The sequence below is a fragment of the Vipera ursinii genome, assembly GCF_947247035.1.
Source record: "Vipera ursinii genome assembly, chromosome: 6".
Classification (NCBI taxonomy): Eukaryota; Metazoa; Chordata; class Lepidosauria; order Squamata; family Viperidae; genus Vipera; species Vipera ursinii.
Genome location: NC_139515.1, coordinates 611081 through 636099, shown reverse-complemented (window position 1 = coordinate 636099; position 25019 = coordinate 611081). Strand labels below are relative to the sequence as shown.

The following is a 25019-nucleotide window of genomic DNA, read 5'->3' as shown; positions in this document are numbered from 1 at the left end:
TATAGCCAATCGAGATGAAAAATGAATATACCTCACTCTGGTTTCTTCCATTTTTATGCCTACCTGCCTGTCATCCTGGATATGGAGAAACAAAAATGATCAGGACCAAGACTTTTATGCAACTATTTAAAAAAACTTTGCATTTATTTCAGAGAGCTTGTTTAGGCAAGTTCCTTTCTTATTCCTCAATTTCTCATTAATTGACATTTTCAACTCAAGGCCGGGGGCCGAACTGTCTCAGGCATCTTTCCTGGAGAAAAATTTTGATCACTTTTTTAAAGGTTTCAGAGGAAATTTCACAAACACCTTAGAGCGCCTTACTGAAAAAGAACGATCACCTTCAAGATTAAAAGATATTTTAAGTCTTTTTATTGTTCTGTTTTTATTTGTAACATTTTCAAAGCTGCTATTCCACAATCTGCCTTAACCATAGAAATTGCACAATAAATCGGTTGGCATCCATTAGGGGCGTCCACAAGGTGGATAATAAATAAATAATAATAAAGTAAGCGCGTGCGCGCACAAGTGTGTACAGGGAGCCCTCAACTTACGACCTTTCCTTTAGCGACCATTTGAAGTTACCACGGTACTGAAAAAACGGACCGGGCTGTTTTTCACACGAGTGACCGTTGCAGCACCCCTGGGCAATAGAAGTGGGCTCAGCTGTGGGCGTAAGTGGAGGACCACGCGGCAGGTGAAGAAGATCAAGAGGCTTTCGGAAGGCTGTCTCTTCATGAAACGTCTGAATCAGGAAAGGCACCCTGGCCACCCTGCTTCCACTCCGAGGGCGCCTTTGCAGGCGGGCTTGTCCTCTTCCCACGCTCTGACACACCCCTGCAAACCTTGTTGCCAGCGCAGGGGGCGGAGCTCGGCACGGCCCACCTCCTCGAGTCTTTCCCGAGTTTCCAGCGCTCCCGCCCCGCCCTCCTGGGATTACCCCGTGGTCTCCCATCCGAGGAAACCGCCGCTCCCTCGGGGGTCTCGGCGGGCGGGCAAGCGGCTCCGGGCTGGACTGGGGAGGCAGCTGTGGGGGTCTTGCCTCGTCCCCGGAATTGATGGAGAAACCAACATTGATTGATTCGCACGGGATTTCCTGGCGGCAAGTCCGCTCGCTTGGGCCTCACGGCCCCTTTAAGGAGGGGCGGGGCAACGCAGCCGAACGTGCGACGTCGCCGCCGTGGGCGTGGCCAGGAAGCAGGAAGGGGCTGCTGCTCGAGAGCCCCTCCCCCTCCCGGAGCCCGTTTCACGTGTGAAGCCGAGCGGCCAGGTACGTTCCCGTGCAGGCTGGCTGCGGGCCGAGGAGCGGCTTGCTCGTCCCGGGTGGGATTTACTCCCCGGGAGGGAAGCGGCGACGCCCTCCGCACCGGCGCTTCTTGCTCGGCTTTCCTCGACGGCGGTGGGACAGAAACGTCATTAAGGAGCTTTTAAAAAGCGGCAGGTGTCGCTCGTGGGAGTCCGGCATCGCGTGTCGAAGGCGGCAAAGGCCTGAGACGGGGGCAGGCCAGCTCGGCGCCTTTACGACTCGAGGACTCCAACTCCCAGCATTCCTGAGCCGGCTGCGCCCTTCTGGGAGTTGAAGTCCACGAGTCTTAAAGGAGCCGAGCTGGCCTGCCAAGGAAGAAGATGCGCTCCGACGCCACCGGGCGGCCTCGCGCGGAGCAAAAGGGGCACCAGCACCGGCCGCTTAGCTCAGCGTTTCCCAACCTTAGGAACTTGAAGAAGCGTGGACTTCAACTCCCAGAATTCCCCAGCCAGCTGGCTGGGGAATTCTGGGAGTTGAAGTCCACGCATCTTCAAGTTCCTAAGGTTGGGAAACGCTGGCTTAGCTCCGCGGGCTGCCTGATTGGAGCGTTGCTCGCGGGCTGCTTCACCGCCGCGGTAAAGGCAGTGACGGGATTAAGCCGAGGAGTCCCGACTGCAACGCCCAAACGAAGCAGGAGGTGGGGGGGCGACCCAGAAAAAAAAGAGCAGAAGAGGAACGGGGGACGTTTTGGAAAAAGCTCCCTTTTTCATAGCCTTTCCAAAGCCTCCAGAGAGGGGGCCAGCCTGATCCCGGGGGGGGGTAGTCTAGCCGCGCCCTTTGCACCTCCCGCCTTGGCGCTGGAGCTGCAGCGATTCTTAGCCCGCTTCTTCTTCCTTTGCTGAGCTCCTCTTGCCGAGACTCGAGCACTTCTGGGTTGGTCCTCTAGAGGGCGGCAGCACCCCAGACGAGCAAGAATATTTCTGAACCGTCAATAGCTTCAGCAGCCACAGCCGAGGCCGGCAACCTGGTCGCTAAGTGAAGAGGTTGCTGAGTGAAAGTGCCGTTGTGCCGATGATCTCATTTCAGCTTTCCTTTGATTTGCAGACCTTCCGAGGTCGTAAGTGTGATGACTGGTTGCAGAGTTACTTTTTCATCGCTATCGTAACTAAACGAGGAGTACCTGCGGTGAGATACGAACGTTTGACAACCTCTGGCTAGCTCCGGCGTGTGGCCAGGGGAGGGCTGGCCTGTTGCCGACGCTCCTGCGCAAACTGGCGGCCTCTTCTCGTTCCGTTTGCTGGGATGCAGGGTGCAGAAAGAGGGCAGAATGGTGGGATGGAAGCTTAATCTGTTTTTTATGTGCAAGTCCAGGCTGCTTAGAGATAGCGTAAACCGCCCCCCCCTTTTCCCCTCCCCCTTTTGCGTACCTCCTCTTCACCCACCCTCTACTCCTTGATAAGGTAACCTTTATTGTCATTTTTTTACTGTGGGCACAACACATCAAAAACGAAATTTAGTTGCCTGCTCTCAAAGTGAAACACATACATGACACACACCTAAACATACTATATACAACATATGCACAGACCCACACCCCTACATATACATAACAATAAAATATTAAACACTGGCCATCTTGAAAATATAACAGAAGGAGGAAGGAGTTCGCAAAGTTAATGCTGTATGGAATGAAACTATGGCTGAATCTGGATGTTCTGCTTCGGGTACCACAAAGCCGCCTCGTCCCAGAAGGTGGCAAGGAAAACAGGTCGTGAAGAGGATGAGTAGCGTCCCAGATAATCTTACGGACCCTGCTCAAGCAACGCTTCTGTGCCACGTCCTGGATGGGAGGGAGGGAACTGCCGATGATCTTTTTGGCCATCCATCCATTTGTATTCCGAATGGCTGTGCAGCTTGGCCGATCAAAACCTGCTTCTTCGTTCTTGATTTATTTTTTTATGTCTTGCACATGTCTACAGAGTCTTAGTGGCTGCATGAATATTGTCCTGAGAAGTATGTATGTCCAGTCCAAAGTGACTTTACTTTTAATTAATGGCCAAATTCTGCCAGGCGTCTCTGGAGCTTGGGCCTAATTTAGGCACAATAACATTCCACTGCTTGTATTGAAGCCTAAATTCACAGTTTGATCCTGCACGAGTGCAAAGGATAGACCACGACTGTCTGTTTATCTTCCCAGATCATTGACGTTTGCGTGGTGACGTTATCTCTGGACAACGCAGAGATAAACATAGAACATAGAAACAAAACGGATGGCAGAAAAAAAGTTAGTGGTGCATCAGAGGATGGACATGTGTTTATCCCAAGCCTGCTTAAACTCAGTTATTGATGACTGACCCTCTACCTCAGCTGGAAATTGGTTCCTCTTACATGCCCATTTTCTGCTTTGATAACCCACATAACTCGGATTTGTGGAATATCTGAACGGAGCTTCTGTAGAGGAGAGGTTTGCTCCTGGCACGAGCAGATTGCTCCCTTCTGATCCAGAAAATACTGGTATTAATATTTCCACTAGTTGCCCTTAATAACAGTGAAAGAATCCCCTGCGGAGGAAAATCCTATACGTGCTGGTAGGAGTATAATTTGGGAAGATTAAATAAAAGGTTTGGCAAGTGGAAATCCTCTCTGACAGAGACTGTATTGTCTGTTGAGGCTTGCCTGCCCTTAATCATAGCTCAGTTACTTAAGCTCTTGAAGAACCACAGAAATAATTTACTCAGGAGAGGAGCTGTGCTGTTGGAGAAGGCCCCTTCCGTGACTAATTTTATTTCTGTGGTTCTTTAAACCAGGGGTCCCCAACCCCCGCTGTCCGTGGACCGGTACCGGGCTGCGGCATGCTAGCAACCGGTCCACACAAACAAGCAAAGCCCCATCTGCGAGATGCAGGCAGCACACAAAATCACACACCCTCCGGTCCACAGAAAAACCTCTCTCTGTCCACGGAACCGGGGGTCCTTGGTGCCCAAAAGGTTGGGCGGGGGCTCTGCTTTAAACCAATGGATGGACTTCAGCTGCTAGAATTCCCCAGGCACCATTCACAGACTTTAACTCCCAGAATTCCCTAGCCAACATTTGTGGGAGTTGAAGTCCACGCATCTTAAAAGTTGCCAAGGTTGAGAAACGCTGCTTCAAGCTAAACGTGGCTTGTTTTAATCTCATGAGCCTCTCAGACATAGGACTATTAGAAGGCATTTAATTTTCCATGAGTTTGGGTATTATTATTATTTCTTTACTTTGTGCATAATCCTCTCTCCTCCTGTTGTTCCCACGTCAGCAGCCTGAGAGATGGGTTGGGTGACCCAAAGCCATTCAACTGGCTTTCGTGACCGAGGGAGCACTAGAACTCTTGGTCTCCTGGTTTCCAGTCCAATAGCTTAATTACTAGACCAAACCAGCTTTGTCCTCAAGATGTATATTGGTTTCCCCACACATCTGGCGGGTGAAGAATGCTTGTAAACCTGATGTGTGAAACAACGCATTCTACGCCCAGAAAAACATCGACTTATGTTTCTCCAACACAGAACAGAAGGGATCCTCAAGCTGGTTGTTAGGTTACCTTCAGGTGATCTTCAAGGGCACCTGGCTTGGTTAGATGAATTCAGCAGTGACCTGCCACATCTATAAAAGCTCGTTAGCCTCCATACCAAATGTGGTATGTAGCTGTTTGTGGAAAGCCTGCTGAGATACCCCAGGAGATTGCATAGGTTAGCCATTGTGCATAGATCTTGTTCTGACACCGTGGTTGGAGAGCTTTCCATGGCATCGGAATACAGGGCCTGCAAAGAAGATACTTGTACCAGCTTCATCGGTGAGAGAAATGTAATATTGCAGAGGAGTTGTAAAAAAATCCATAATTCAAACCTCATAATGTATGTTATCCATTTACCCGAAGCCAAAGTCAAGTCATTACACGTCCGCCTTAATAAAAACTTAGCTCATCTACCTTTCAGGTTTAAGAATTAATAAAAGGATATAAGAAATGCCTCAAGGGTCTGCTCTACTGGAGCTAGGATTAGATGAGTATAATTAAACAAATAAGGTATGTTATGCCTCTTAATCTGTAGATCAGCATTTCTCAACCGTGGCTGCTTGAAAGATGTGTGGACTTCGAGTCCCAGAATCCCCCAGCCAGCTATGAAGTCCACATTTTCTAGACATTTTCTCCCCCTTTCTCCTGCAGTCACCGTTGTGTTTGCTTTTGAACCACAAATCTGGCTTGTTCTGTCTTTGTCCAGGCTCTTCTACAAAGATACGGTGTCAGGTGTTCTTGTAGACAGCCCGCAGAAGGGGCTTGTCTCGTCTTCTTCCAGAATATTCTAAGATGTCTTAATATCTTCCATCCAAGGCGCTGTAGAGAGGAACAGGCAGAGCTGGGGGGCGGAGTTAAGCACATCATCAGCTTAACATCCTTACGTTGCCACAAAAGGTCCCAGTCTAACTGCTCTTGAATTCCATTGACCATTATCTGGCTCCAGTTTAGTACTGAAGTTTAGTCAACTGGATTCTTGTGTATAGCTTTGAACAGTAGATCCTTTTTGAGCTGCAATCTGACATAGGGTCCTGATCCTTTGCATCTGACATTAGTCAGTTGAAGTTCAACACTAAATTGGCACCAGATAAGGGTCAGTGGAATTCAAGAGGGACTGGACTACGCCTGTTTGTGGGAATGTAATGACTCTCAACAAAAATGATGACCAGCTTAACGGCGACCCCCAGCTCTACCTGTTCTTCTAGAGATGCTGAGCCCAGACCTTTTTTAGATCAGCCCAAGTCAGCAGGTCACGGGTCTTCAAACTTGGCCATTTGATGACTTGTGGACTTCAACTGGCTGAGGAATTCTAGGAGTTGAAATCCACAAGTCATCAAATGGCCAAGTTTGAAGACCCCTGCAGTAGGTGATTCTGGCTGAGACTGGTGGGCCTGAGATGAACCTGGTGCCATCTTCAGCTCAACCCCTAATTCTGTTCTGCACCAGCCCGTCTTTCTATCAGGGCAACCATTCAGAAGTGCTTGGCAATGGTGCATCCCGCCGTACAAAGGAAGTGTGGCACACGTCCCCGGGATGAACCATGGATAGAATATTTGGATATTCTTGCCTGAATCTGTGGAGCTCAGCTCTTCTGCCCCTTCCACCATCTGTGATGCTTTATTGCAGAGTTTCTCAACCTCGGCACCTTTAGGAGCGGGTGGGGAATTCTGGAAATTGAGGTCCATCCATCTTGAAGTTGGCAAGGTTGATAAATGCTGCTTTACGGAAGAAAGTTTAGTTTCACTAGCCTCCAATTGAAATGGAACTTTTCCTTTGATATTGGACGGTCAGCAAGGTAAAAAGTCTGTATATCTCACTATTATTATTCCCTTAAAAGGAGTATTGTCTTATTATTGATTTGATGCATACATAAAGAAGCACTTACATTACTATATTACATTCTTTCTGTGTTTGGTTAACTGTATTTGAGCGTAATCTGTAACGTGATCGAGTAGTTTATTTTAATGGGTTTTTCTGAGAAGGTTTTGAGAGGCTTACCTAGCAGAGAAAAGATCAAAAGGCGTTGCTTTAGATATAAACATTTCTGTTTTCCCCATAATAGTGTCCGGATGGACCCGAAAAATGACACCTTTGAATGTCAGCTGTGTGGATTAACAGCCCCCTACAGCTACTATGGGCATAAACCTCCCAACGCCTACTCAGTCACGTAAGTAGATAGCCCCGCCCATCTTTTCTCACGACTCAGGACCCGTTTTGTGGAGAAACCACACAGCTGATCGCCAGGCGTCTTTTCCACAGGAACGGTCAAATGCGTTGGACAACCTTGTGCTGTTGTGGTGCAGGCCCCCCTCCCTTTTTGTATGTTCATTGCTGCGTTGCGCACTTGTCCAAAAAGGGTGGAGCTGGTGAGGTGGCAATGAAGCAAAGGGGGTGTGTGTCAAAAAAGGACACAATGGCCCTGGGGCTTCAATTGCACCATCAGGGCTGCCATCTTGACTTTTTTGACCCCCTTTCCTACAGAGGTCTTGCTGCCACTGATAACAAAGGTTCACTTGCGCCGATCCTTAGACCCTCTTCTTTTGTTTACAAATTTGGGGGCCAGTTTGTAAACAAAATTTGGGGGTGACGTGGCCTTAAGGCGTGGCAGAGACGGGCTGTGGTCACACCAGGTTCAAAGCGTGACTTGGGAATGTCTTTGCAAGTTTCTGCAAAGAATGCCTTCTTATAGACCACTTTGAAGAGGTGTGGACTCCAACCCCCAGAATTCCCCAGCCATCTACAGGTTGCCACGGTTGAGAAGCGCAGCTCTGTACCCCAGGAAATCAAGGACCTTTTGAGTTCAGAGAACAAAGGCCTTGCACAAGAAGGAGAAGAAACAGTTATGGATTTCTGGATCTGTCAGCCGCCTCTTCCTCCTTTTAAGATAGGAAGCTGCTGATCTCGGGGCTGAGAGAGGCAGCTGGCCGAAGCCTCTGTGTGGTTCACTTGCAATTGTTGTTGTCGTATTTTTGCAGCCTGCTGGAAGACTGCTATGTGATGAAGGACCCGTTCACCCCAGACAAGGACAAATTCCTTATCCTTGGAGCGCAGTGTAGTCTGTGTCACAAACGGGTCTGTGCTGGGCCGGTAAGTATCATGTGATCCGGCTGCACTTCTGTCGCCTTCCTCGGTGACCTCCCATCACCAGGACCGAGACGGACAGCCGGCTTCTCTGAATTCCTGGAACGTCACTCCGTAGTAGCGACTCAGGGCCTCGGCTATTTTTAAATGAGTAGACAGTTGTCATCGGGGTCTGGCTGCCCTGCTTCACTGCTGGGAGTCCTTGGTTTACAGCCATTCACAAAGTGCCTGTTTGAAGTTACCCTGGGGCTGAAAAAAGGGACCCAGGACCAGTCCTCACCCTTATGGCAGTTGCATACGGCCACAGGATCTAGGTTTGGGCACTGGGCCACCGGCACGTCTTTACAAGGCTTGCCACCTCCCAAGTTGCTGTGATCGCCATTTGTGACCTTCCCAGACGGCATCTGACAAGCAATAACAACAACAACAAAATGGCTGGAAACTGACCAAAGAGTGAAGCAACCTGGAATTGAGGAGAAACTTCCTGACAGGGAGGACAATCGACCAGGGGAACAGCTTTGCCTCCAGATGTTGTGGGCACTCCATCCCTGGAGATTTTTAAGAAGAGACTGGACATTCACCTGTCTGAGATGGTATTGGTTCTCCTGCTTGAGCAAGGGGGCTGGACTAGAAGACCTCCAAGGTCCCTTCCAGCTTCTATTCTATTCTATTCTATTCTATTCTATTCTATTCTATTCTATTCTATTCTATTCTATTCTATTCTATTCTATTCTATTCTATTCTATTCTATTCTATTCTATTCTATTCTATTCATAATAATAAAGTTGGAAGGGACCTTGGAGGTCATCTAGTCCAACCCCCTGCTCAGGCAGAAGACCCTATACCATTTCAGACGAGGTCAGTGGGCGAAGCTGATTTGCTTAACGACCACATGGTTCACTTAACAATTGCAACGATTCACTTAGCAACTGTGGCAAAACGGTCATAAAATTGTGTGATATGGTGATGCCACCTTGCTTAGCGATGGAAATTCTGGCCCAGTTCTGGTTATAAGTTGAGGACTGCCTATAATTGTTCTTGGGCTATTGGAAGAGGCCGCAAAGCTGCATATTAAGTAGGTGGTCCTCTACTTACAACAGTTCATTTAGTGACTGTTCAAAGTTACGAGACCTGAAAAACGTGACTTATGACCATTTTTCACAGTTATGACCGTTGCAGCATCCCCATGGTCTCATGATCAGAATTCAGAAGCTTGGCAACTGGTTCGTATTTACGACAGTCGCAGCGTCCCGGGGTCACGTGATCAACTTTTACGACCTTCTGGCAAGCAAAGTCAATGGGGAAAGCCAGAGTCACTTAAGAACTAGGTTGCTAACTTATCAACTGCAGTGATTCACTTAACAACTGTGGCAAGAAAGGTTGTAAAATGAGGCAAAACTCACTTAACAAATGTCTCACTTAACAACATAAATTTTGGGCTCCTCCTTTGTGGCGGTGAGAACTCACGGACTGCCTGTATAGAAAAGCTGGAAAAAGAGATCCAGAAAAATTGCTTTGCTGCCCCCTAGTGGCCGTTTGGGTTGTTGCAGCTTATTTCGGACCAGTGAAATTTGTGCTGCTCCCTAGAATTATTTGATGTCCCCAGACTGGCCAACCCACCCCCAGATTTTTGGCAGTGCAGACATTGAGGCTTTTTTAATAGTTGTCCCTGATTGCAAGCTTAGGGCAATAGGCCGTGCGGGCCACCGTGCGAGTCTCCCACCACTTCCCAGGTAAGAGCCCAAATTCATTTCATACCTTCAGTTTTAGTGATCTCTGTAACTTAAAGCGGTATTTTTCAAACGTGCCAATTGTAAGAATTCGGGGAGTTGAAGTCCATACATCTTAAAGTTACCAAATTAGAAAAACCTTTATTGAAATGAATAAACTCCTGGTGAAGTGCTAGTGAGGAACAGCCAAGCTTATTATAGAAGTGAATGTTACACTGAATATACAGAATGAAGTGTCTGGCTCTGGAGCGTAACTAAAGGATTACACACACACACACCCTCCCTCTGTCTCAGCCACTCACCATGCAGGGTTTGCCTCAACTCCTTCGGCTGGCCAGGTGCAGGAGACGAGCTCCTGTGCCCCTCAGTCCACCCTCCCCCCCCCCAAATCCAATTTTGGCCTGGTATCCAGTTTTGTGGATACCGGGCCAACTTTCTTCAGAAGACACTAAAAGGAAGACTCTGGGAGAGAGAAAAAATCAGAGAAGGTGGAATTAAATACTTTATCACTTCATTTTGTTCCATTCTCTCTCCATGCTGCAGATCTTTAGGCCTTGGAGAACATGGATGGGTAGATGAATGTGTGGGTGGGTAGGTACGTAGGTGGATAGTTATGGAGTTTAAAGTACTTTTTGCTTGTCCCGAGTTCCCAAAAGTGGTAGATTGCGAAGGCGTGAGGAATTCTTTGATCTTCTAATCTCCCAAAGAACTAAGGACGAATTTTTACTCCTACCAGAGCCCAGCAGAGCAGGAGCTGAGCTGGCCTCTGGTTGCTGGGCAGGGAGGACACCCTTGCTGACCCAAAACAGACTTCTGATCATGGTTTCTGTGCAGACCACTCCAGAAAAGGTCCAGATCCTCCAAGGATGGTCTCTTGCCGAGAAGACCTGCCAGGAGTTGCTGGAGTACGAGCAGATTGCGTCAGATGTGATCAGAGACAGCCAGAAACTCTGGCCTGCTGTGAGGCCTGTAAGAAAGGAGTGATTTTCCCAAGTTGCGCAAGCATTTTTCATTCACCCACATATTCTGGGCCAGGATGTGGTCAGAAGCATGATTCATGAGCCGTTTCTTTCCTCACCTCCCTTTCTAAAAATGAGGAAACTAAATTTATTCAGGGAAATGTCATGACAACCAGTTGTGGCTTGCATCTGGAACAGAAGCTATATTCTTTGGGCCTACAGAATAAGAATAAGGCTAGTTAGACATTTGTACCGGCAGTCCTTGACTTACGGCCATAATGGAGCCTGCCCAATATGGTTGTTAAGTCACGGTAGTTGTAAAGCGGGTCGTCATTCGACTGACCCAATTTTGCAACCTTTTTTGCAGCAGTCGCTAAGCAAACCCATTGCTCGCTATGTGGTTTTTTTTTTCCCCCAAAACCAGGAACTGTTTGTCAGCAAGAATGTAAATTGAGGTGACCCGACCACGATGCGCTGCAAACAGCTGTAAATGTGGGGTGGTTTCCGGGTACCTGAAACGCAGTCACATGATTGGGGGGGGGGGCTGTCGGAATTTTGAAGTTGGGTCATAAGTACCTTTTCGAGGGTCTGCCATAACTTGGAACAGTCGCTAAGCAACTAGTCATAACTCAAGGTCCGCCTATAAAAGGGCCGAATGAAGGTGGGAATCTTCCTTAATCATCTTAAGGGTCCATTTTGTCGTGTGACCAACTTACCTGGATGTTCCCAGGAGCCAGGTTGTTTTATTTATTTATTTATTTATTTATTTGGATTTGTATACTGCCCTTTCCCGAAGGACTCTGGGCGGTTAACAGGGTAATTAAAACAAGAAATACAAAAATTAAAAACAATTAAAAATATTATAACAGTCCCTGAAAAAGTTAAAAAAAACCCAATTAAAATTAGAATTAAAATTCTCAGCCTGGGCCAGAGAGCTCGAAGAGCCAGGTCTTCGGGTCCCGGCGGAATGAACGGAGGTTGGGGGCAGTCCTAAGCTCCGCAGGCAGCTGGTTCCACAGGGCAGGCGCCCCCACTGAGAAGGCCCTATCCCTGGGTGTTACCCGCCGGCAATCTTTAACCAGCGGCACCCTAAGAAGACCCTCCCTGTGGGAGCGCACTGGACGAAGGGAACTTGATGCTGGCAGCAGGTGTTCCCTCAGATATCCCGGACCCAGGCCATTTAGGGCTTTATAGGGCATCACCAGCACCTTGAATCTTTTGAGGGTGTGTGTGTGCTCAAATGGGTAAAATCGACTAAACTGGGGAAAGAACTGACCAACCCACACTTTTTGAGATGTGCATCGAAATCTGGAGAAAGTGGATGTATAGCTTTCCATCAGGTTTGAATCTCGATCCGTGTGATCTTGCTTGCTTGTGCTCAGCGCTGTGTTCAGCTGATTCCCTGCAGGTTTGACTGCAAGACAAGAGTTTGTGGAACAATAGCGGAAGCGGCCCTGGCAATCCAGGATGTGGGGGAACCCATGACGCCCCCCCTTGCTTCGCCCGGCCTTCCTCTTTCCCAGTCAGAGGCCTCCCAGCAAGCGTAGCCCAGTGGCCCAGCCCAGAACGAAGGAGGAATTTCCTGACTGGTACAGAAATTAACCAGCGGAACTCCTTGCCACCAGAAGTTGTGGGTGCTCCATCCCTGGAGGTTTTCAAGAAGAGACTGGACAGCCCTTTGTACAGAATGATAGAGGCAGTCCTCAAGCCAAATTTCTGTTGCTAAGCAAGACAGTTGCTAGGTGACTTTTGCCTCATTTTACGACCTTTCTTGCCACCGTTGTTAAGTGAATCACTGCAGTTGTTAAGTTAGAATCGTGGTTAAGTGAATCTGGCTTCCCCATTGGCTTTGCTGGTTAGAAGGTCGCAAAAGATGATCACGTGACCCTGGAACACTGCAACCGTCATAAGGGTGAGTCAGTTGCCAAGCGTCTGAATTTGGATCACAGGACCCTGGGGATACCGCAACGGTCATAAGTGGGGAGAAACGGTCATAACTCACTTTTTTCAGTGCTGCTCTAACTTCGAACAGCCCCTGAATGAATGGTTGTAAGTTGAGGATTACCTGTATAGGGCCTCCTGCTTGAGTAGGGGGTTGGACTAGAAGACCTCTAAGGACCCTTCCAGCTCTCTCTATTGTAATTATTCCCGACAGAGCTGTGATGTGATAGCTTTGCAGCTCCCTCTTGGGGCTTCCGTCCAGAGTTTTGCAAGCCAGGCCCTGGGCTGAAAGTGGGGGGGGGGGGGGACCAGAGACGGAGGGCCCTTCCTGGACAATTTTTTGTCGGTCCCCCAAAGAGAGACAGGGATCAATTCCTGGCTGCTCCGAAGGATCCAAATTAAGCCACCTGAAGATGATTCCAGAAAAGTTTGAAGTCCCTCTGGAGGGCTGGAGTCTTCTCCACACTTTAAGTCAGTTGTTTTCCAAATTTGACAGCCTTAAAGTGGGAGGACGTCACCTCCCAGAATTCCCCATCCAGCTGTTAGGCCGTTTCCTCCATTCCCAATTGGGTTGGATCCCAAGTGCGTTGGATGAAGAGGAAGACCGTGGGTCAGTGGTTCGCCCACTGACGAGAGAGCGGTTGAAGGAGAGAGCGGTGGTTAGAAAATGTGGGCACCAACCGACAATTCTCGATGTGGTTATAACTTGCCCAAAGTTGTACACTCCCAGTTCTACACAAAAGCCAGGAGGGCCAAGGCCACAGAAGCCTCTGTTGGAAGGAAGCTTGATCCCCCTTTTTCTGTTTCTTTTCAGGACTGCAGCCTTTTCTATTCCAAAAGGTTTTGCCTGCCCTGCGTGAGCGCGCACATCAGTGAATTTCCTTTGGAAATAGAAGAAGATTTGAAAAAAAAAGCGCACTCGAAATCTTCCAAAAAAGGAGATTCCAAGAATTCGGGGAAAAGCTAGGCTGATTTTACTGCAGAATGTACTTCGGGTAATTAGAATAATGGTGTCTCTAGTAGGAGATGGTATTATTTTAATTTGTTGCACAGTTTAACCTGCTGTCTTGTAAGCAATCTGCCAGACAACCGTTGCTAGCCAGGAGAGCTGGCTTTGAACATCAACGGGTCTGAAATAAACAAGCCGGGCCTGATATCCCTCTTTAGAAGGATGCAGACGTAGGAGATAAAAGAGTTCCACTTTTGATTTGTATTTTTCTTTTAAGTATACGCCAGGTTCCATAGCTCTAGACCAGGGGTAGGCCACCTTGGCTCTTTTATGACTGGTGGACTTCAACTCCCAGAATTCCTGAGCCAGCCACGCTGAGGGGAAAGGGAGAGGTTGGCTCAGGAATTCTGGGAGTTGAAGTCCACCAGTCATAAAAGAGCCAAGGTGGCCTACCCCTGCCCTATACCTTCCGTCAGGGTCAGTTTCCAACTTCCATTCTGCATTTGCATCTGGGTTTGATCCGTATCGGCAGGATATGGCCAAAGGAAAATGAAGATGGCGGCTACGGCAGTGCAATTAAAGCTCGGTGCCTCTGCATTGATCTTTTCAACCACCAGCTTCCACCCCTCAGCGGATAGAGAGAGAGGGAGTGACATCATCTTCTGATGCTTCCTTGTTGCCTTATTATCAAGCTCGCTCTGGGGCGTCTGAAGTGAAAAAAGCAAACTCATTCCAGCCGCCCTTGATGCCCGCAGCCAGGAGTCACCTATGGGGGGGGGGGTTTCTTTGAGGATGTTTTTTCCAGCTTCCTAACCGCGCCAGGGACTCTCCTGCTGTAGTCGACTGATCCAAGTCCCAACCAAACCTGCCTGGGCTGACTTTTGCAGGGGAGCCCTTTGGTTGGGCTTTGGCTCTGCCGCCTCAAGGGTGGCTCCCAGGATTTAGGGCAGGATGTTGGGAAATTTCATTAGGTTGGTTGGTAACACGATCTCTGATTAATCGTCGTCTTTGGAGGCAACGCAGTGGGAGACCCACAAGCACCACCCAAGGTTGGGAATTGAAGGGGGCCATTGCACACCAAAGAAACCAACCCCGGACCACCCACCCTTAGCATCCAAGACGAGAGTTACACTGCAGAGAAGCTGAGAGCAGTTCTTTTTCAGCTGACCTGGGGCTTCTGGACAATGCAGGGTTCCTGCAGCATATTTCCGATCTGCACGGCAGGGCCAGGCGGTCCGTCGACTCAAAATAGGAAGGCAATAAATGGAATTTGCTTCCAAATCGCTGCTAGCAAATGCTTAATGCACAGGGAGATGCAAAGAGCCAATCCTTCTCTGTGGGGTTACTTCTTCAGTTGGGCTGGTGGTAAAAACTCAGGCCTGGCCATGTGGAAACGGTAGGTCTAGAGCGGAATTAATGGGGTGTCAACTCAGGCTTCCCAAATTTTTGCAAGCTTTGGCCAGGACTATTTCCCACTTTCTTCCCAAGACAAAAAGGTCGATGGAGGACATGCCAGAGACCCACGTCACGGTTGCAAAGCAAAAAGTCCCTCCCAAGGCAGGAACTGAACATTTCCCAAGATAATCACAAAACAATTTCCATATTCAAGGCCAAGGACAGACACGTGTTTTGCCTTTGTGAGTTTTGAGCATGTGGTCACAGCTGCCATCTTGGGGACAACCAACCAGTGGAAGAGCTTGCCTTCAGAAGTTGTGGGTGCTTCCCCACTGGAGGTTTTCAGGAAGAGACCGGGCAGCTGTCTGTCTGAAACGGTCTAAGGGCAGGGGTGTCCAGCTGCCGGCCCATGGGCCGGTTTCATCATACCAAAGAAGCACCCGCCCTATTGCCGGCAACGCGCAAAGAGTCGCGACATGTCACGACACGTCACGTGACATGGCAAGTTGGACACCCGTGGTCTAGGGCCTCCTGCTTGAGCAGGGGGTTGGACTAGAAGACCTCCAAGGTCCCTTCCAGCTCTATTCTGATTGACACACCTTGCTCCCACCTTCGTTTAGCAATTAATAAATTAATTCACCTGCCACACAGGTGAAATTACAACTAGAATGCAGAGCAGTTGTTTGTTTTTTAAGTACGAACACCTTGCTGTAAATAATATTTTAGTGCCAGACTGTGGTCCAAGGGCAGACAATGACATGTTTTACCAACTTTTGTCTCTAGTTAAGGGTCATGAGACAGGATATCTTCATTAAAACTCTGGCCATTTTTTAAAAGAAATACTTTATTTGAGACCATTAAGGCAAGGGGGGGGGGGGAAATCACACAGTGAAATTGCTCTTTACATACATTCATCAGTCTTACAGAAAAATTTAAAGTATTGTGCACACAGATGTTGACCAAGATTCCCAGCAGACTCATTAAATACCTATTTTATTAGTCAAGCTTCTATTCTTTGAATAGGGAAATTAGAAGGTCCAATTCAAGGTTTGAGAAACACTAAATGGTTTTATATTCTAAAATGCATGAGAAAGTCCAATGTTACTTTTCTATAAATCCCAGTTTTTGCTAGAATAATTCACCATTGCCTCCTGAATACGAGAGACGGGTACCGTTAGTTGATCTGAGTTTCCGCCTGGTTAAGCAGATGACAAAGGCCTGACTCCTCTTGAAATATATGTCCTTCCAGCCCAACTCGGGGGTCCCTGGGTCTCCCCAACATCAAGTGAGAATCCAGAGGTCTGGCTCAGAATGACTTAAAAGTTTTAAGCACTCTAAAGTTTTGCAGCAACAGGCTTCTCATTATGGATAGAACACCTAATGCATTTTAAAATCAAATCTGACATCTAAAAGAAGCATGTGAAATGTTTTTTATCAGTATGAAGTGTCTTCCTTATTAAGGACAATATTAATAAACGTGCTACGCACAAATTCTGAACCTGCAAACCGCCCTCACAGAAAAGCTAGGAAAAGTTTTTCAAAATTAAGTTTTTTTTTTCTTGCCTTATTGCTCAGCTTTTACTGTGCACAGTTTACTGCAGCTGGAAATAATTCCTTATGGTTCTCCCGAGTCTCCCTCCCTAGAGCAGGGGTGTCAAACTGTCGGCCCACGGGCCGGATGCATCGTAGCGGAGCCATGCCCACCCCATTGCCGGCGATGGCAAAATAGTCGCAAGACGTCGCGACACGTCACGTGACGGGTTTGACACCCCTGGCCTAAAGAGCCTTAAGACACTTCTCTTTAGATTGGAGGGACTTCAACTCCCAGTAGGCACAGCCTTTGCACACAAGCTCCAGGCCAAAGCCGTCACAACAGTGCACGCTACATTATCTCACAAATGTTGCATCACCGCAACTGATGGAAATGATGAAATTGCAGCATTTGTGCAATGACATCATGACCTCCGTGAGCTCGCCTGGCTGGCCCTGGAGACCCATGTGCCTGGGCAAGCTGAACTCCAACCCAACGGGATAACCTCAATCCTCATTTCAAATTCCCACAAACTCCACGGAATAGCAGAAGGTTAACAACTGATGTTCTGTAGCTGCTTACAAGGTCGTTTAAAGCAGGTTCAATGATTGCTATTTAAGTGCTCCGTTCCCTCCTCATTGTTGAGGAAGATCCGTTTTCTATGTTTAGCCCTGCAGTCTCTGTGGAGTTGGGAAGAGATGGCAAAGGACTATTCTTTTCCACAAGCCCCCTTTCTTCTTCAAACTTCCTGAAGGAAAGAAGGCAGCATCTGACGTTGCTTTTGGTACTGTACACCCCTTTTCCTTTCTGGCCAATGAAATGGGAAGCAAAATCCGCTTCCACAAATGCTTCTAGTTCCTGGGATTCTGATTTGGCTCATGTGGACTGCAAACCGCTTAGAGGGAGCCGCTATCTAAAGGGAACTGCCTCCCTAGACAGTTCTCCATCCTACCTGTGGAACTGAAGTCTTAAAGTGGCCATGTTTGGGGGGGGGGGTAACCCCTTGCTTTATACAATTCAGGACACTAAATGCATGGTGTGGCTGCTCTGATTCCCTTGAACATATCGCCAATAGCTGGGCCTATTCTGCAAGCAACGTTGAGGGACACACGATGCTTTAGCAGAGTTCACAAGAACTTTTAAGTGGACGTAGCGACTGTACTCAACACGTTTCCCAAGATGACGGGCAAGAGGTGACTTTGTGCATACTGAGAGACCATGAACTTGCATTGTTTCTCTTTCCCCCTTATTGAACAATAACCATAGGGGAATTTACAAGAAAGTGCTCAAAAGGTGCCGTGGCACAAAACTACTGAGGCGGGTACCAGCCCCTTATAAGGAGAGCGAGAAAAGAGACATGAAACGAAGTAGTCACTGAAACCTCTTCCCCTTCTACCCCATTAAATAAACCGCAATGGAAGCTTTGCAACGTTCGTCAACAGTGATCTTTGGGATGTGCCCTTGGCAATTTCCTGTCACATTTTCAGCTTCCCCCCCCCCCAAATCCCTCAAGAACTGACCTGGAAATTGAATTCAAAGGCCAATGTTTGTCCAATACAGTCAACAAGTATTTTCATAGCATTGTGGACAATCCAATTCACCATAAGAATACTTTACAATTTAATAATAGAAGCTGAAGATTAAAAATATATTGTTAAATCCTTGGGCTAAATTTACAATTCTTCCCTAAAAACCGAGTTATAATCTTACAAGTAGAGCTTTCATACAATTTAAATATGGAGAAGAAATCTAATTTTTTATCTCCTTTCACTGTTTTGCTCCACAACTCAGGAAGAGCTTAAGATCTGCGAAGTGACTCCAAACCATTCAGCAACAAGGCCCTGGAAAGCGGATAATTACAGTACAATACAGCTGACTGAACTGCTCATCTGTTTTGTTTATTGCTGCCTCAAACCAGAAAAAAAGTGCAGAAAAATTAAGTTAAAGTGTAGAGTTCAAGTCTGCTTAAAATGGGCATGAAAAACATGCACGCTTGCATTGCGAAATACCCACCTTTAAAGATGGAGGCGCTTCATTTATCACTTGTATTGTCAATGTATTTCACTAGATTGCTTCCGAATAAAACCTGAACTACAAATATTTAAACCACCTTTGCTAACAGCTGCTTATATGAGGAAGGGGTGTCTGCAGACATGGTGCAAAAAATCAGGATGTTGGCTGTGAGCGTGCAATCAAAAGCTGGGTCTCTTTCTTGTGTGTGTGTGTGTGTGTGGCGCATCTGGTAAAAAACAGATGGAGCTTTGATTCCACCATCTTGGCCAGAGACTCCGTAGGCTCCAGACACGAGGTCTGTCTTTATAATTTGCAAATTAGTGGAACCCACCATAAAGTTACTGCTTTGTATCTTGCTATGGATATCAGAGGGAGCACAACGGGGAAGGGAGGCAGGCAAGGCAAACTGCCCTTGTTAATTGGCGTAATTCATCAAGAAGGGTGCTATAAATCTCTCCCACTAATTTCAAACTCATATATTCCCCCTGTCTCATTGGATTTCAGAGCAGTACAGAGAATTTTACATTGCTGCCTAGGGATTTCTAAAAGCTTTAATTACAAATACAGTGCAAATTCAGTGCATGTTATCCCTACATTGAAATTGGTTGCTTGTGAAAGTCATCTGAAAGTCAACGGATTCCTATGAAGCCTCAAGATTAAATCCTCAACGTAAGGAGGGGAGGGGGGATCAAATGCATAGTAACTGTAAACATTTACCTTATACTATTCTTAGCAGACCGATGACAACGAGTATTATGCTATAATGCTTTCCACCAGCTCACAATGAGTTTCCCACTCATCCACTAACACTCGACTCCTCAGAGTTTGCATTAGACGATTAAGCTCCTACTGTATTTAAAAATCTGTGACATTAACATTTGGCAAAGTTGTTTGTGGCACTTTTGTATGACGTTGGATGAAGGCCTCGAGCGTGTTTAATCCAGCAGTCACACGACGTCCCACCAGAGGGAGAAAATGGGGAGGGTTATGTGGTTCCAAATGTGTGTAAAATTTCTTCCCTAAAGTCCATAAAAACGTTTAAGCGGTGAAAACAAGAGTCGGGTTATGCAACTTGAAAATGCAAGCAAAGTCGATCTATTGGGAGAACCCGGCTTTTCCAAATTGAGGTGGCCCTTGATGCAAAACATCTTGCCGTGGTGCGAGGCTGGTTAACCTTTATCTGCGAACACCTATAAATTATTTCAATTCCTCTCTCTCTTCCCTACTGCCAATGTGGAGGGGGGAGGAGGCCCCCAGCCGAAAGGACACCAACCCGGATGCCTTGTTGATGTGGCTGCCCTTTGCACAACTCCCGTTACAGGCAAGCAAGAATGAGCAAATAAAGGTTATTCCATACAGAGAACACCCAATACAGCAGCAGACAAGCAAGCAGCATCTATATCGTATCAATGCAAGTTTCCACTTTTCTGGGGGGGGAAATTATACAGTCTAGGTTTAAAAAGCAGAATAGCAAGAATTAACTTTTTGTTTAAACACTATTAACTTGATGAAAGTATGAAAATGGTTTCTGGTTGACAGGCATGGGCCTTCCTGAGCCGGTCAGTATGATGCATTAGTATTTCTTGAACAATTTGATTTATAACTCTTTAAAAAAAAATTATTAGTTGAGGTAGTTTGGTTTTATTTTTGGGAAGCAAACCTTCCCAGCATTAATTTCTATTTTATTGCCCCAATCCTGAGTAATCTGAATAATAGTGCAAACAGTTTTTTATACCATATTTTTAGATAATATTTCTATTAAAATATATTGGCATAAGCTGCTGTTCCTCTGAATTCCTTCTCCCCCTTTAGTTCTTATGAGTCAGTGTCAGGTGGGGAAATTGGAATAGAAAGGGCTCAGAATCAGCACTTTATGACACTTGAAGATATTATAGATTATAAACAAAGCTGCTGCAGAGAAAGACCTGGTCAGCCGGAGGCCAGTGTCAGTAAAAGCCACTTTTAAGTAAAGTGAGGGATAAATTGATAAAATAAAACCACTTCCTGAAAGAAAACTGCCTTCTGAATAACCCAAATCAGCACTTTCTGCCTATGATTTCCACAGTTTGTCCAAGACATTTTGATTATAAAATAATTTCTCGTCTGTGAAATGCGTTTGGAGCTTTGGAAAAAGTAGGCCTATTTTCCATAGTATGGAATCCTCACCTATAAAACGATTAAGAATATACAGGTAATTATAATTCCAATTTGATATTAGAATACATCTTTTTATCTTTTTTTTGAAATCAGGGTTTAAAAAAAGCAGTGTAGAAAAACTGGTGAAAATATTATTGGAAGACCTTACGAGATGGAGCTTCCAAGGACATAAATTAACTGAGGCAAATTTGGGATTTTTCACAATGAAGGCCTTTTTAGGATAATCTGAACGAACGGAAGCTATAGTTGTATATACACAGCATCCAAAGACTGTGAGCCCCACTTCAGAATTTGTGTTCAGATGACCAAAGAAAGGTGGATAAAAAACAACCCTCAGAAATACAAAGAATTTCAAATAGGATTTTAAAAGATACCTGGTTACTAAATGCAATGCACTAGATTATCTGAAGGATTTAAATGTCTTTAAAGTCTAACACCTTCCCCTCTCTTAGAAATACCCAGACATCATCAGTGGAAGATGGGGCTTAGACAAACCTGTAGACCAGGGCTGTCTAACCTTGGCAACCTTAAGACCTATGGACTTCAACTCCCAGAATTCCGCAACCAGCGTGGCTGGCTGAAGGATTCCGTGACTTGGAAGTCCACAAGTCTTAAAAGTTGCCAAGCTTGGACATCCCTGCTGTAGACTATTTAACTTCCCACTTAGGGGTTGAGCCATAGTTTTCCATCCCTTTTCAAAAAGACTTCTAGCTTCTTAAAAGTATTTTGGCTGCCACCAAACTAGGAAATATCCGTAGTGTTAAGTAACTCCCAATTTCTGTTCCACACTTCAGTGCAAATTAGATGCCAATGGTATTCAACGGGGCTTCCGTGAAATGTTGGGTATTCTTCATCCTTAAATGCAGGATTACAATCCATTTCAATTCCAGGCTGACCTCCTTATTTCAGACATTCAAGACTGAAGCCAGGCTCTGAGCCCACCTTAGTCTGCATAACTAAGGGAATGTTAGTCCGGATTACCAGTCATGCAGCTTGATTCGAATCACAGTAAAAGAAGCACAAGAAGCTCATATTACACTGAGATTCCCAAAGTCCTTGAGATCTGGCATAGCAATGGAATCCAACTTCTCTTCAAATTTGGCTGCTCTCCTATTCTCTGCCCTCTCTCCAACCCTCAGAGGTACATTCTGAGGGGCCGGCAGGCTGTGGAAGATCGTCACTCTCCTATCCCGTCATTCCTCCGATGTTTCACCGGGAGTCCTCAATACTACACAGCTAAACTTATAGAGGTTCCACATAATTCTAGGGAACTCAGATTGTAATCTTAGCCAGAAAAAGTAGTGTTGTTTTTTTCTAAGAAAAACACTGCTATAATAATAGCACTTAGACTTATATACCGCTTCACAGTGCTTTACAGCCCTCTCTAAGCAGTCTACAGAGTCAGCCTCTCGCCCCCGACAAAATGGGTCCTCAGTTTGCCAACCTCGGAAGGATGGAAGGCTGAGTCAACCTTGAGCCGGTCAAGATCGAACTGCTAATTGTGAGCAGGAGTTTGCCTGCAATGCTGCATTCTCACCACTGCGCCACCACAGCTTTTCTACGGTCACTGATCTGGTACCAAACGCAACCCATCCCAGGAGCAAAGTCAGACGCCTCTAAAAGATGCATATTTCCCCTCCCCCCCTTGAATGGCTAGCCCTCTCACCTTCTCTATTGTCGAAACATCCCTGAGTTTCAAGTATAATTCCTCCTGCAAACTGTGAGAGAAGCGCAACGACAAAGCCCTTCAGGCCTCTGCCTGCCCCCAGGCTCTTTGGATCCTGCCCCAAACAACTGACTTTCACATATTAAGGAAGTGGGAGGGGGGGAACAAATGCTTAAAAGTGCACGAACGTCAGAAGGCATTGTATTTGTGAGTTAAGTTGTGGCACGACGCAATTCCCACCATGGCCCAAATTTCAAATCAACCACCACTACCATCCTCTCTCTCTCTGTTACGCAATTTCTTTCAATGAATGAAGCCCTGCAAGAGAAATGGATATTCCAGTTACCCAAATGTTAGGACTGCAAATGTTCCAGCCGAAGCACAACAGAGAGCAGGCGCCCGAAGCCTCTGGCCGAGTGGCTACCGCTTTGCCTACAACGCTGAAACCCCCCCTAGTACATATCCTTGTATATTTCTTGTAGCAAAGGATGTAAGTGTGCATCGGATTCGGTCTTTTTGATTATCTGAACCAGCTGAGCGTGCTCCGTGACAAGCTGCCGGAGGTCGGCCATTTTCTGGAGAAGTTTGGGGAAGAGGAAAATGTCATCCGGGTGGTTGTTTTCTAAATGAAGTTTCAGTACGTGCACGATGCTTTCCTGCATCTTCTCAATGTGTCCTATGTTGACCAAGCCTGGCCGATCTGTTCTCAGGAAGAAGAAGACGACACACTGCGTTATCCCATCACGGCCAACAGGGGTCAAAGCATTTACCTGCACCTTTTTCTGGTAGGAGACGCTTTATTACTTAGGGGCTACGTCAACAACGCCCAGATATTATACAGGCATTTAGCCACTGCCTCATTTAGTAACCACGCTTGCGGCAGTGATGAAAAATAACTCTACCCCCAGTCTTGCACTTAGGACCGTCACAGGTCTGTAAAGCAGAGGAAAACTGAAATGAGATGATAAAGCGGCCATTCTGATGAAGAATATTTTTTTGGTCAGGGTTGAACCTGGTGCTCTCTGAGCTTGGCTGTTTTCTTGCAGACTTTTTCTTATGACGTCTGCAAGAAAACAATGAAGCTTAGAGATCACCAAGGACCCCACAAAGCAGTGGTTCCACTTAGTGACTTCTTTTCTGGTCACAATACTAGTTCTACCTCTACCAGCGTGTCAGAATACAGCCTCATTTTGCACCTCTTTGAAAAGGAGGCAGAACTTTTTGGGCTGCGTTATCAGAGTTAATATTGATCCTTGACTGACTACGAGGATGAAGTTACTATATTAGGAAGACTTTCATACGGAAATGTCAGTTTGTAAACATGAAACGGTCCTGCTGCCGCCAGAAAAATATTGGAATAATTCCGGTAAAGTATGGACAATAAATATTGAACTCGAAATACCTGTTGAGCCTTAAATGGGTTCCTTTTTCAGCAGAAAGCAGAAACCTTACGAGAAGCCCGCTCCGTAAACTGTATCGCTATTGTTACAGGAAGGACAACAGTGACCCAAGGCTTACCTCCACAACATATTATAGCAGCCACGAAAAGGGAGATATCGCTGTCATCTAATTCCAGGGCGTTGAACTTCATAGCAAAGTCAAACTTTGGCTCCATGATGTCACAAAAAGGCTTCCTTAAACTTTTGAGGAATTCCCGTGTTATGAAACCGTTCCCGTAAGCGACGAGCATCCCGTCTTTGTTCATCACGGAGGCCAACATGGCAAAGATGGCTTCGTACACCCCGTATTTCAAGAGGGTCACCTGGTCGTTCAAGTCGAGGCTGCAGAAGCCAGGAATCGACTTGGCAAATTCCGTGAGTTCCGTCACCGCCTCCACGGAGGTGCACTGGCAGCAGTGGAAGATCCTCACCTCTGCCTCCTTGTTTTGTATCCCGTTCGCTACCAGCTTTGCCACCAGCGTCTTCTCAGCCATGCACAGCGTGTCCATATCGTGTATGACAAACGGCTGCGGCGAAAAAGGAAGAGTGCGGGCGCCTGGACTAAGTAACTGCCAGGAAGAATAATGTGCAACCTTTTTCTCTTTGGGGAACCAGGATTAAATTAAATTAAATTAAATTAAATAATACCAAAAGCCCAGAGGACTCCTCTCTCTGTGACCGTCTGAGCTACTTCTGATAACACACCTGCACAGCAGCCATAGGGATCAACGGTTCTCTCTCTTTCCAGAACACGGGACAGGGGATCGTGGGTTAAGGGGACAGGAAGGCAGATTCTACTCAAATGGCAGAAAAAAATGACTAACCCCAGGGACAGGTGGACAACGGGTCTCTTCACCGGATGTGCTGAAGTGGAGATGAGCAAGCTATTTATTAGGGATGGTTTATTTGGGAACTACACTGACCAAAGCTTAGACCCGGGTCAGGCAACCTTGGCTCTTTTATGACGCGTGGACTTCAACTCCCAGAATTCCTGAGCCAGCACGGCTCAGCTTGGAAACCTCTCCCTTTCCCCTCAGCCTGGTTGGCTCAGGAATTCTGGGAGTTGAAGTCCACCAGTCATAAAAGAGCCGAGGTTGCCTACCCCTGGCTTAGACAAAGGGTCCTTTCAAACGTAAGGATACCCTGTCCCTAAGGTTTCATTTACAGGTTGTCCTTGACTTACAACAGTTTGTTTAGTGACCATTTAAAGTTACAACGGCACTGGAAAAAGTGACTTATAACCATTTTTCAACTTACGACCATTGCAGCATCCCCATGGTCATGCAATTAAAATTCAGTTGCTTGGCAACTGGTTCATATTTATGACGGTCGCAGAGTCCTGGGGTCACGTGAACCCCTTTTGCGACC

General features: G+C 46.7%; 2 protein-coding genes across 8 annotated transcripts in view; one reads left to right on the top strand and one right to left on the bottom strand.

The window, feature by feature from the left end:
- Positions 1-1185: 1185 nt before the first annotated feature.
- CDPF1 (cysteine rich DPF motif domain containing 1) lies at positions 1186-15497 on the top strand. 6 transcript variants are annotated; one of them, XM_083365641.1, is made up of 6 exons: positions 1193-1267; positions 2348-2428; positions 3441-3527; positions 6853-6957; positions 7766-7877; positions 13316-15497. In XM_083365641.1, exons 3-6 carry the CDS (start codon positions 3514-3516, stop codon positions 13466-13468), a joined length of 384 nt encoding a protein of 127 aa, XP_083221767.1. In that variant the 5' UTR covers positions 1193-1267; positions 2348-2428; positions 3441-3513; the 3' UTR covers positions 13469-15497. The 6 variants fall into 6 exon arrangements, with proteins under 6 accessions (XP_083221769.1, XP_083221767.1, XP_083221771.1 ...); XM_083365643.1 differs by lacking the exon at positions 3441-3527 and having other exon boundaries at positions 1186-1267; XM_083365645.1 differs by lacking the exons at positions 2348-2428; positions 3441-3527 and having other exon boundaries at positions 1222-1267.
- A 196-nt stretch (positions 15498-15693) lies between these two features.
- PPARA (peroxisome proliferator activated receptor alpha) overlaps positions 15694-25019 on the bottom strand; it is a 29719-nt gene continuing 20393 nt past the window's right edge. For both annotated transcript variants that reach the window (XM_083365639.1, XM_083365640.1), the window contains exons 6-7: positions 23731-24178; positions 15694-22912 (exon numbers count right to left, since the gene is read on the bottom strand). In XM_083365639.1, the coding sequence (XP_083221765.1) occupies positions 22665-22912; positions 23731-24178 (696 nt within the window). In that variant the 3' untranslated portion in view covers positions 15694-22664. The remainder of the gene's footprint in view (positions 22913-23730; positions 24179-25019) is intronic.

Bases quoted from the DNA above. Each gene is read 5' to 3' on its own strand.
- CDPF1 (XM_083365641.1), top strand. The intron at 6,958-7,765 runs GTAAGTAGATAG...GTATTTTTGCAG, and splicing joins CCCAACGCCTACTCAGTCAC to CCTGCTGGAAGACTGCTATG. The intron at 7,878-13,315 runs GTAAGTATCATG...GTTTCTTTTCAG, and splicing joins AACGGGTCTGTGCTGGGCCG to GACTGCAGCCTTTTCTATTC.